The 12,160-nt window shown below is 41.0% G+C and overlaps 1 protein-coding gene across 6 annotated transcripts in view; it reads left to right on the top strand.

Annotated features, from left to right (window-relative positions):
* Positions 1–12,160, top strand: part of SYNJ1 (synaptojanin 1) — a 50,162-nt gene that overhangs the window by 2,970 nt on the left and 35,032 nt on the right. For 5 of the 6 annotated variants that reach the window (XM_030234664.2, XM_050975177.1, XM_050975175.1 and 2 more), the window contains exons 3-8: positions 6,124–6,210; positions 6,604–6,871; positions 9,178–9,403; positions 10,608–10,691; positions 11,206–11,267; positions 11,566–11,662. In XM_030234664.2, coding sequence (XP_030090524.2) covers positions 6,124–6,210; positions 6,604–6,871; positions 9,178–9,403; positions 10,608–10,691; positions 11,206–11,267; positions 11,566–11,662 — 824 coding nt within the window. The remainder of the gene's footprint in view (positions 1–6,123; positions 6,211–6,603; positions 6,872–9,177; positions 9,404–10,607; positions 10,692–11,205; positions 11,268–11,565; positions 11,663–12,160) is intronic. The other variant, XM_050975186.1, reaches the window with a different exon arrangement.

Genomic DNA, 12,160 nt, shown 5'->3' on the forward strand with positions numbered 1-12,160 from the left:
ATTTTTGGTTTTGTTTTGTCCCTGTATTTAACCCTCCTCAAGATTTGGTATTGCTTTGTCTTGTAATAAATTAAGTAATACTTGGAGCAAGATGTCTTGAATTGCAGAATTCTTTTTACATGTTTTAAGTAAAAAATGCATGAGAGAGTTCCCTAAATTTTTGTCCCCCTCCCTTTTTTTTTTTTTTTTGTTTTGCTGGAGAACACTAAAATGAGAAGTGCAGAAGATAACCACAAGGCCTATACACAGACTTTTAAAATATGTAAAATTATAAAAATTGTTTGGGTTCTTTAGGAGGTCAAAGCACCTGGTTGCACAGCTTTTCTGCGCTCTGTTTTGACGCTTCTGTAGAAAGCTTTCATTCCATGGAAGTAGTTTTCTCCTTAGCCAGTGCCTGTTAGAGGCCTGGCAATGACTGACATGGTTGCTGCAGCTGTATGATGGTCCAGGTGAACAGTGGGTGCTTTTCTCCTATTTTTAAAATTCTGCCTTTTTTTTTTTCTGGTACAGTTTCTTCTTACCATGTATTTAAGTAATCCTCTTGACTTTGGTAGCAGTATGGTGTGGCTTGGGAATAAGTGTCCAGTCATAAAGGTAGCAGATAGGTTTAGTGCAAGCCATGAAATGTTTTGAAGATTTGTGGAACAGGTTGTTTTATCCTGCGTTTAGTAATTACGGAACATGCTTGAGCTACTTAAGGGCTAACAGAGGAAAAATTATTTATTCCTGAAGGTTATGCTCAAAAAGGGCAGTAAGTCACTTCTCTTGGCAGGATATACCTCAAGGACCTGGATAAACGGCCTTTCCTAAAAATTCAAGCCCATGTTAAAGTTCTTGCCCACTTCCTGACCTTGTTGTTACTGAGCAGAGGAAGGCAGACCTGAAGAAGTTCAAAAGCCTCTCTCCTCTTGGGTTCTGTACTTAGTGATAGCTCATTATTAATCTGCAAAGCAGTGTCCTTGGAACTCTAATTGGTAGGTTACATCACAGCAAATGTTCATACTCAGCTGGAAGTAGTTACTGAGTGAGCTTAACCAGGAAACTAGTTACTCTTTTTCTGTCTGGTACATGGGCATAGTTTTCCACTGAATATTTAGCAGAGGCAGTTTTCTTTAATTCCCTCTGTAAAATTTCCATATAATTTCCTAAATTCTCTAGGTGCTGGTACTTTTCTTAATGGTTGGAAGATCACAATCTTAAACTGACAGCAGAAAAGGCCCAGAAGTCCCCTAGCTCAGGTTCCTTTCTTCTCCTTTTCTGTTCTCATCTGGTATCTGTTCTTTTTAATGCATATTTAAAGGAGTACATTTATTACTACTTGGGAAGATTTGTGAAGTGTTAGTTCTCTATCTCGCCGGTCATATCACAGAATCCACTCCAGTCTGTACGTGTACAAACTTACAGGTATTTGTACAAATAATTGACAAAGTTAATGCAATACTACTGTCCCTTGGGCAAGATTTCCCACGTTTGTAAAATCTGTGTGAATAGATAGAAAAATGGTCAGATCAAGTATATAGCAATTTAAATCCAGAACAGTATCACTTTAAACTCTCAGAAACTTCTGGGTTTTGATGATGGTGCTACCACTTTTTAGACTACAAAAATTGACAATACTGACCTCAAAATTGTTAGGCATTTTTCCAAAATATTTTAATAAATACTGGAAATGAAGTAACATGTTTAGCCTTATACCCGATCGTAGCTCTTACCTGTGTGTAGAGTGGATAATACATGCACAGCCTAGTGAAATGATTTTAGCATTAAAACTGATTAATGTGGCTCAGTTCTGAGAGCCGTAGTGGACTGCACCTCCTGGAATAACCATGTACAGAAATTTGGCTTTGAAATGGGCTAAGTGAACAGAATGGAAGCTTACTGATCCTTTAAACATCATCTTAGAGGAAGCACGTCTGTCATTGTGCTGAGGGAAGGATATCTGCGTTAACCTTCCTCCCCGTGCCCTCGGTGAGGCTCTGCAGGATGATTCAGAGGATTCAGTTCAGCCTCGGTAGGAAATGCTGCGTGGCTCAGGTGGTGGGTGATTTTCAGCGTGTGTGCCACGTGCTGCTCCAGTCAGCCAGGTCGGAGGGAAGCAAAGAAGAGGGTCGAAGGGATGGTTCAAAGGTGGTGGTTGTGTAACCACTCAGTCTGAACGTGGAAGCAGCCCAGGCCATGCTTCTTCTGGAGGTGCTCTGTGTGAATTATCTAATGTTGGTGTGACTGAAACACCTGAGCCCTGCTTTGCTGTCCTTTGTGCATTTAACACCTCTTTGGTTGGCATGGTCCTGGTACTGGGTTATTGGAGTGTGGGGATCCTTCTCAAAGCCTGGCTAGAGCGCCTGGGTTTAAATAGCAGCAGCTTCACTGGTGATTTGTTTGGAATTTAATGGGAGGGTGTCATGGATCTATTTTTCTTACTTTCCATGTAAAATGGGCAGTATATTTATTCTCCGAGATGTCTTAACTGGAAAGGTTTCCCTGACTGGGCAGGAGTGTGTTCTCTCTCCCTCTTCCTGCTGGTGAGTCATCCCAAACGAGTGGTAAGCTGTCTTTGCTCCTGTCTCCTGCCACGGAGAACATTCTGTCTGGGAAAACACGGAGCCGTGAGCGTCTCGCACATCCTTGGACTTCAGTGTCACAGCAGAGCTGAGGAGAGAGCAGGTGTGAGCGGGAGGAGGCCCAGGGCCCACCTGGGCTCCCTGGAGCTGCGGTGAGAGCTGCAGTAACCTGTGTGCAGCGGGTGCCTGATAGCTGTTCACTGGCATGGGCAGCAGTGCTACTCACACCACTTCTTAGGAAGGAATTTCTTCCATGCAGTTCAGCCAAGGTGGTCTCAGCAGACCTTGAAAAGCCATCTGGCACGGTGTTCTCATCCCCAGCATCCTGAGCTGGGCCAGTACTAGCGGTGTGTCAAAAAAAGAGGTATCAAAAGTAATGGTTGGTTAATTTGATAGATGAAAGTGGTGACTCTCTTCTTATTTTAGTCACCTCTGTGTTAATATTTGGGTGTTAGCTTTAATTTAAATACCAGAAATCTAAAAGTCCTAATTTGGCAAAACCCTTGAAAGCCTTAGTCTTAAAAGATCAAAATCAAATTGTATTCCTCAATTCTTCACTTTTTTCAGATTTTTCAGATTCTAAACCTTTTAAAATGACAGTGTGGACTTTGTCTCGTTTAATGTAAGTTAGAAGTCTTGGGTCCAAAGAAAATGCGCATAATGTCAGGATTGTGGTTTTGTTCCCGGCTCAGAGTGCCATATTCTACCTGGAAACTGTAGCCACTGATTTCAAATGTGCTGTCTCATGGTCCCCTGTGAGCACACCGAGAACCCAGCCAGAGAAAGCCTACACGGTGACTTTCAATGTGATCTGACCCTTTCAGTTGTTAAAACTGGGAAACTGATCTCTGGATCTGGAATGAAGCAGAATGCCTGTTGAACCAGATTATCCTGAAAACAGGATTGCCGATGGAGTTCCATTTCTGTAAAACTGGTAGGGCTGATGTATTCCCTTCAAGATAATGGAATTGTTCACTTTTCTTGTCAGAGTCCGTGATTGATAAGGTGTGCTTTTTACAGATGGGATTCTAAAATGCTCTTGGCTGTTAATCCTTAATAAATAGTGACCTGAAATTTTGTTGTTTTTCTCTTGACACTGCAAATGGGGCTTTCTGGCTTTCTGCAGAAGTACATTACCAATTGATTTGAAAATCGCTTTTTAAGTGTTGTGATTTTGTGCAGCTTTTTTGTAAGTTTGCGTTTCTTGATACTGCTTAACAGTGATCATGAAAAGATAAAATCTTTCTGGTTTTGGAGGGCTGAAGATAGGGGTCAGTAGGACTGGTGCCTTGGGCTCTTAGAGAGCAGACTTTGGCCTGTTCAGGAGGCTGAGTAAGAGTCCCTTGGGAAGAGAATGGAAAGGAGTGTGGTGAAGCTGTGTCTTCCTGATTTCCTCTTGGTTTTCAGAAGCTTCAGTGCTTTTCCTAGATGTTGTAACACTCCTGACCACAGGAAGTTCCGTATTGGGCACTGCTTCAAGAGTAGAAGCCTGGGGTGGGTGAGCATGGACCAGGGCAGGATGGAGGAAATGATGCCATATTTGAGATTTTCCTATGTGAACTTTGGCCTTAAAAAGCAAATTGAGGTGGGAAAATTGCCAGCAGTGTGAGAGAGAAACAATTAGATGGTTACTGTGGAAAAGCTCTGAGTTCACAGTGAATTAGGTCCAATGTAAATGGAAAAAATGGCATGAAATGCTTTTGGTTGGTTCTTGGGCGCTTTCAGAAAATAGTAATTGACTAGCCACAGCAAGTTACTCTATTCTTTCTCTTTTTGGTTAGTTGGTTGTTTTGGCAACCCTTTGCTGCTTTATTAGCCTTTGTTGGCCTTTTTTGTTGGTCTGAATTTGCAAAGCCCATGTTACTTAATTTACTTTAGGCATTTACTTATTAAGGCTTAACAAGGATATCCAGCATTCTCTGCAATGGAAAAAGAGAATAAATCCATGTACGACAGAAAAGGCATTGTTCTGACATGTCACTAAATCCCAGCAGGCACCTTTAAGAACAATCCTGCTACAGGTTTGAAACAAAACCTGATCTTTCCATAATAATTTCAAATGTGGAGGGAGAACATGGCAGCTTTCTGGTTATGGAAAATTGAGTTTAGAAGAGTTCATTGGTATCATTAAACCCTTTCTCAAAAAAATAGAAGGAACCAGGGTCTCAAGTTTAAAAGTTCTTTCCAGCCCAGTGGTCTCTTGGTTAAGAAAAACACAGTTTGGTGATGCTCAGAAAATGTTTTTAGATTAGCTGCAGGTTCAAAACACACACCCTGGGTGAGGATTTTAGAACTAGATCCTCATGCTGCTATAAAACTAATTTTATTACATCTGTATTACAGGAATATTAGTGCAATAAGGTAAAGAAACTTTTTAGAAGTCCACTGAATAAAACATTGAATGGGTTTGGATTTCAAGCTGTGGTTAAATAATTGTTTAATCTATTTTAAATTGTCTGATCCACTTTAATAAAAGAGCTGGAGGATATTTGAATAGAAGCGTTGTGCCTGTGCACAGGCAGGGCTATACTAGTCTTAGGGGATGCTGGTGAGGAAGAGCAATTTGAAGTGAAATAGAGGGTTTTTTTTTTAAATTCTAAATAAAATAGGGATTTTATTCTAAATGACGTAGCAAATGTGAGAGAGAGAGAGCAGCAGAATGCCAGGGCAGATAGGCATTTTGATTTACTCTTTGTGTCATGTCCCGAGGTTTTTAGTGTCAAAGCCAAATGGTGCTGATTGTTGGTAACCATGGAATCTTGATCCCTGCAGATCCAGCAGCAAGGCTGGAATCGTTGATGTTGCCCTTCTGGTGCAGTCTTGGTCGTGAGCAGAAGCTCAGGACGGGTGGGATCCCGCTGCTCTGCAGCCGGGCTTGTGGGCCTGACTTGTTATAGTGCTGATGAAAGGGCTAAAATATATATTTAACTTCCAGGAGAGCAATGGTAGATATACTCTAATTTCTTCTAAAATGTAACAGGGTTGTTTTGTGTTTTCTTTTCAAAACTGTCTGTGAGAATTGTCTTCCTCATTCATCTAAGACATGGCTTTTAAATACCAGTTGTTGTGAACCTGCAAGAGTTTTCATCTGCTTGGAATATATCTAAGATAGGTAAAATGGACTTGTGACAGTCTTGTTCAGAGATGATACTGCCACATGATGGTTTTATTCTTGGAGGAAAAGGGTAATTTTTTTTCCATCAAAGAAGTGACATTAAGCACTAATTTTAATTACAGGAGAGCATTCTCAGTCGTCTTATTTGTCTGTGCTTTTTATAATAACAGATGATGTTGTTAAAAATGCCAGTGTTCTCCTTTAATATCACTTGGAGTTTTGCTTTTTTATTGCTTAAAAACACAGCACAATCATACTTTGTCACAGAATCAAACCCTCATTTTCCATTATAAAGTGCCATATGCTCATACATTTTGATTTCTTTCCAGAAGCGTCACGTAAGCGCTGCTTTTGTAATCCCTCAGGTTTTCAGTTTGGAGTGGCTCATTCTCGCTGCCTTAGTATTGGGGCTTTTACATCAGCGAATCTTTCGTTTTCTATCCACAGCCTCTGCAGAAAAAGACACAATCAAGAGTACGTACTCCAAAGTCATGGATGCCTATGGGCTCTTGGGCGTGTTAAGATTAAACCTTGGTGAGTCAAATATGTAAAATCTGAATTTTTCATTTGGGGCAGAATACTGTGTTGCTCCTGTAAGGCTGGATCTTTGCAACAGGAACGGGGCTTATTTTTTACTAATTGATTGTGTGGTTTGATTTTTTTCTTTGCAGACTAACTTACAAATTTGGATCACTCCCAGAAATGAGGGAGTGGACAAAAATAACTTCTGTTTTTGCAATCCCTGCTCTTTGCAGAGTAGTTTCTCCTTTTCTCCTGTAGAGTTTTGGAATGTGTTCTTGGCATTGGCTCTCTTTGTACGTTTCTCAGGCAAGCTGGGGTGGGCTTGTGAGCCTTTAGCACGTGAATGAATCAGCATCTGCTCTGCTGAGATCCCTTCTCTTCCCTGTGCCCTTTCCTGTTTTTCAGGAGACACACTGTTGCATTATCTGGTTCTAGTAACAGGATGCATGTCTGTGGGGAAGATTCAGGACTCTGAAGTTTTCCGGGTTACTTCCACCGAGTTCGTGTCACTGCGAGTTGACCCCACGGACGAGGATCGTATTTCGGAAGTGCGCAAAGTGCTGAACTCTGGGAACTTTTATTTCGCGTGGTCTGCCACTGGCGTCAGCTTGGACCTGAGTCTCAGTGCCCACCGCAGCATGCAGGAGCACACCACTGACAACAGGTTCTTCTGGTGAGTTCAGAACTGGTTCGGCAGCGTTACACGATGAGTTCTTCTGCAAAGTAATGCCTGGCAAGTTTTTATCCTTGTCTTTCCCAGCTCTTTCTCCCACAGATCTTGAGATGGAATAGCATTACTTGAACTCTAAGGGCAGAAGTATATTACCACTGTTTCACAGGGTGTTTCTGTGACCACTTGGAAGCTTGTTAATTGGAAGGCACAGATGTTTTACTGCTTATATTGTATTTTTGTCTGTACATCTCCTATGATGTGTTTCAGTTCTGGTGCCTCGTAATTCTTCATCAATTATGTCAGTTTTTTAAATGGGTGGGTGTGGTTATGAAACTTCAAAGGAAAAAAAGTTACTGTTTTTTAGAGTGTTCTGGATTCTAAAATGGTGTGGTGTTTATAGATAGAGTGCAAGGGGGTTTCTAACATATGAAGGCATATCAAAAGTTTTGTTACTCAAAAAATTGTGATAGTGTAGGTTTTGTTGAGACAGCATGTAGGCCCTGGTACAAAGTGCACTTTGCTCGGCTGCTGCACTCAGTATCATTTTACTGGATATTTTTTGAATAGAGTATGGTTTTCACATAAAGAATTTTTGGCGAGAGGAATACTGCTCTTTCTGTTGATCAGCAGCTTAAATAATGGGAGTAATGCACACTGACATGTCAGAAATTCTGTTCCTTTCAGCCTTTGTTAAAAATGCTCTGTGTGTCCAGGGGTCTTGGTAGGGTGCTGAAGATTTGGCCGTACACCGCTAGAACAGGTGAAAAGCCACATCCATTCCCCTCTTATGGCCAAAATACACCCAACCAGCTCCAGCATAGGAGCCAATGCTTCTCTAGTCTTATCTTATTTTGATCAGGTAGAGCAATCTGATCAGAGCGAAATATAAGAAAAAATTGTTAACGTAGGAAATAAGCTCAGGCCTTCAGAAACATTATTTCCTTGATGTAGGTTTACAGGGGTTGTAGAAACCTTGCTGTTTGTCTGTGCATCTGGAAAAAGACTTGGCTCTCCATTTATCAGTCAGTACCTCAGGGCTTGAGAAAGGATGCCTGTTGAACCTGTCAAAGTAAGCTGGGCTGATTCTGACCCCTGTTGTAAAACTTTGGTAGTTACCTGGTTCTGTGGTTTTTTTTTAGCAAGGACCAATCCTCCTAGGAGGTAGGTGGAATGTCAAGATTCCAAGGTCTAGAAATGTAACCACTGAAAGTCAAGAACGGGAAGTATTCTGCATATGTACTTCAGTGAGCTTCCTGAGGATTTTCCTGTGCTGAACATCTAGGCTCAGAGTGCCCAGGGAAAGAATATTGTTTGGTTTCAGTGTCCTATTATAATGCATCTGCATACTTGGGTTTAGGATGAAAAGGCTAAAATTGAAGAGCTTCCTCTGTTATAATGAACATGCTGTTTGCAGTTCCAGTAGAGTTTTCTGGGCAGAGACACAACCAGAGATCGTCCTGGAGTTGGCTTTTCTTTGCTGTGCAGAAAACTTTGCTCCCTTTTTATACAAGTGAATGTTTCCAAAGAAGATCAAAAGCCAAGCCCCACTAGAGTGAGGCAACCAAAAATTCCATAAAACCCAAACTTTAGTCTTACCTAATAGAGCATTGATTAGCGCTGGTAAGTGCGCAGGTACATTGAAACTGAGGATCTTCCTTTCATGTGAGCAGTAACTGCTATTAGAGAATCATATTTGCAGTATATAAAGTACAAGCACTCATCCCTGAAATTGGTGTTTAAGGACATTTGAGAGCCAGTTGTCTGAGAATGTACTCCTGGAAGCCTGTCTGGTGACCAGCTTAGTGTTAGGTGCCATGTAATGATGGCATATAATGAGGGTATTCAATGTATATTGGTAAGGATTTCTATTCTAGCTTTATTTTGGGGTGGTGTGAGATTGAATGGGGCTTTACACCCTACAAAAAAAGTAACCCTGTCATTGGAATCCTGTCATGCTTTCCTAGAGTCTTTAATTTCTGGCTTCTCAAAACAGGGCTGAGCAGAGAAGTATAAACAACTTGGAGTATTGGTTTTTTTTTTTTTTTTTGGTGGGTGACAAGCAAGGGCTATAAGAGTTATTATTTTAAGGTCATGGTAATTGATAGCTACGCCCCATCTTCTTATTGTGCTAATTGCAATTTCAGAAGATTTAAATGAGAGTTAGATCACAGACCTATATCATGCCTATTTTCCTGGTCTCATTTGTGTTAGTGGGTGTGAAATGTCGGGAGTTAGTAGTTGGCCTAAGAGTTTGAGCTGAAATATAATTCTTTGTGGTTGTTTGATGGCTGTTTTCTCCCTGATAGGAACCAGTCTCTGCATTTACATCTGAAGCACTACGGCGTGAACTGTGACGACTGGTTGTTACGGCTCATGTGTGGAGGAGTGGAGATCAGGACAATTTATGCAGCTCACAAGCAGGCCAAGGCTTGTCTCATCTCACGGCTAAGCTGCGAACGGGCTGGCACCCGATTTAATGTCCGGGGAACAAACGATGATGGTCACGTTGCCAATTTTGTTGAAACAGAGCAGGTATGTTATACTCCAGTGCCCATAGCTTGGCTGACAAGCCAATGTGAGCCCCCAGTCATCTCGATGATGAGATTTTTGCTCTAAATCAACGACTCACAAGTCAAGTCTGCCACCAGCAGATATTGGAATAGTTTCTTTGATGCTAAATTAGGAAGCTAAGTAGGTTATGTAATTTGATGATCTTGGTTTTTTGCGTGGCTTATGGTCAGGGCATGCCTGGGTCTAAGTTGCAGTAGCTTAAGAAGGTGCTGAACTCCTGTGGGTGGCTGTGCTTCCCCTGAGCCCCTTAAGCTGCATGGCAGCATGTGCCACTTCTGGCCTGAGGTAATCTAAAGTAAAAGAAATGGGCAGGAGGGATTTTTGGCAAATACCAAAACACCTGTACCTTGTGGCTCAGGAAAGATAACAGCGTTCCACTTAGCACAGCTCCTCTGAAAGGCAGCTTGTAGAGCCACTGTTGTTCTGCTGCCTTGGATCTTCATAGCTCTGCCCTCACTACACAGAAATGTGAGAACCTGCTAAATCCTTCTGTGCTGGCTTTCCTTGGTAGCCTGTTCCAGAGGGGTTGTTCCTGCAGCTGTGTCCGTGCTCCTAGGTTTCTTTGGCTGACTCACTGACTCCTTCCAGAGCCCGGGTGACTGAAGGACTTCATGCAGGAAGGGCTCTGCCTGTACACCTCCAGTTTGAGAGTTTAGTCAGAACACTCTTGCTACACTTTCTCTGCCCAAGTTTCCTAGTGTGCCAGTGTCGCTGAATGGCTGTGGTGTGTTATTGCGCTTCAGTTTTCCTTTCCTGGATACTTCATGGACCGTGATATGTTGGTTTCTGATGCAGAAGATCTGTGCATGGGTTCTGAGTAGACTGCATGGTGATTTTCTGTGCACTGGTGTTCATTTTAACTGTTCCTGCAGGAAAGTCTTACCAAGTTGTTTAAAACATCTTACTCCTAGTGCAGGAGTTACTCGAGCCCAAATAATAAAAGCTGTATTTCCTCACACGTTGTGAATTGTGATTCTGCAAGGGAGCATGAGAGTGATGGAACTTTTTGTAGGAATTGCTCAGAGTCTTGGGAATATTTTATTTGGTAGTGTGGAATATGTAATACATAAATATATTTTATTTGCTCCATGTTTAGTTAAGACTAAGAATTCTAACATCTTACCCTGTGATCATTATTAATACTATGCTTTACTTTCCTTAACAGGTGATATATTTGGATGACTCTGTGTCATCTTTCATACAGATTCGAGGATCTGTTCCATTATTTTGGGAACAGCCAGGACTGCAGGTAAGCAGGATATAGCTATAATTATATGGATTATTCTTATTCATGTCCTTTTTAACATAATCTAGTAGTCTTTGGGCTCTTCACAGTTGGCTGTGAGGATGAGGTGATCCTTTGGGAGCATGTTGGTGCTATTGTGCCTCACCAAGCCTGCTTCTCTCAAGTCTAAAAGTTGTCTTGCACATGACTTGAATATCCATTCTTTTTTCCATGATTCCTCTTTGAAATTCTTTTTCCTGTTTTAAATGGGTTATCCAAAGGCATCCAGAGAGGCTGTTTTCTTCTTAATTGCTCTTGAGGAGAAGTCTTCTCAAGAAGTCAATAAGGATCGAGAGTTACTGTAATAGAATTTCATCACAATTTTCTTGAAAGAGGGAATGATGCAGGTCCTACTGCTGTGACACATTTTTGACAGGAAAGGTTAAAAAAGTTTGTGCCTTAGAAGGACTCTGGGTTCTTTAGACATACCATCATTTTACTCAAAACAAGACAATTTAGTGTACTCTTGCTGTTGTAGGTGGGATCCCATCGTGTCAGGATGTCAAGGGGTTTTGAGGCGAATGCACCGGCTTTTGACAGGTAAAGAACATCTAAAGTTTCTGCTAATGCATACAAACTTCTGATAAGTTCTGCTACATTACAGAGATAGGATATGTTATTTGTACAGACAAAGCCTCCAAATGGGAGGCTTTGTCTGTACAAATGTGGAATTTAGCAAAGCTGGGAACTTCCTGGGGAATTGCTTCGGCCTTTCAATGCTTTGTTGGAAAGTGTGAATAAAATTTATGTTGGATACTTTGTAACTCTGTGTTGCAGGTGTTACTGTTCATTTTTTCTGTGACAGAAAATGATTGTGGAATTTTTCTTCTGTTAACAGGCATTTCCAAACTCTTAAAAATTTATATGGCAAGCAAATAATTGTAAATTTACTTGGGGCAAAGGAAGGGGAGCACATGCTCAGCAAAGCCTTCCAGGTGAGTATGACGGTTCTTTCACTGTGCATATCCTTGGAATTTGCTTGCTTGCAATGAAGCTTTTACATAGCCTTTGGAAACCAAACCCCCAGGTATGCTGTGCTTTGGGAGCTAAAATTTGGTTTATCATTACAGCACTGCTTAAGACGCATGATGGGAAATGAATTGTTTAAAGCTCTCTATGTAATTCCTGTTTGATTCTGTTCAGATTGGTTACTGTACTGGAAAATTATAATAGCAATGTAGAAAATGTTGAGGGGTTTTAATTTTTAATATTTTTTGTGTATTTCATGCTTACTAGTGTCTTATTGAAAACATAAGTCTTTTTTACACTATAAAATTGATTAATAAATACATGATACTTTGATATTTAATGCTGTGATGTTTCTTTTAAAGATATTTCTTTTTAAATTAAGGGGTATATCCCTTGCAGTTTTTTAAAAAAATGCACTTTATCAGTTTAAATGTGGAGCTGCTTCATGATGAGCAGGAAATGTG

The sequence above is a fragment of the Serinus canaria genome, chromosome 1 (assembly GCF_022539315.1).
Source record: "Serinus canaria isolate serCan28SL12 chromosome 1, serCan2020, whole genome shotgun sequence".
In the NCBI taxonomy this organism is placed as follows: Eukaryota; Metazoa; Chordata; class Aves; order Passeriformes; family Fringillidae; genus Serinus; species Serinus canaria.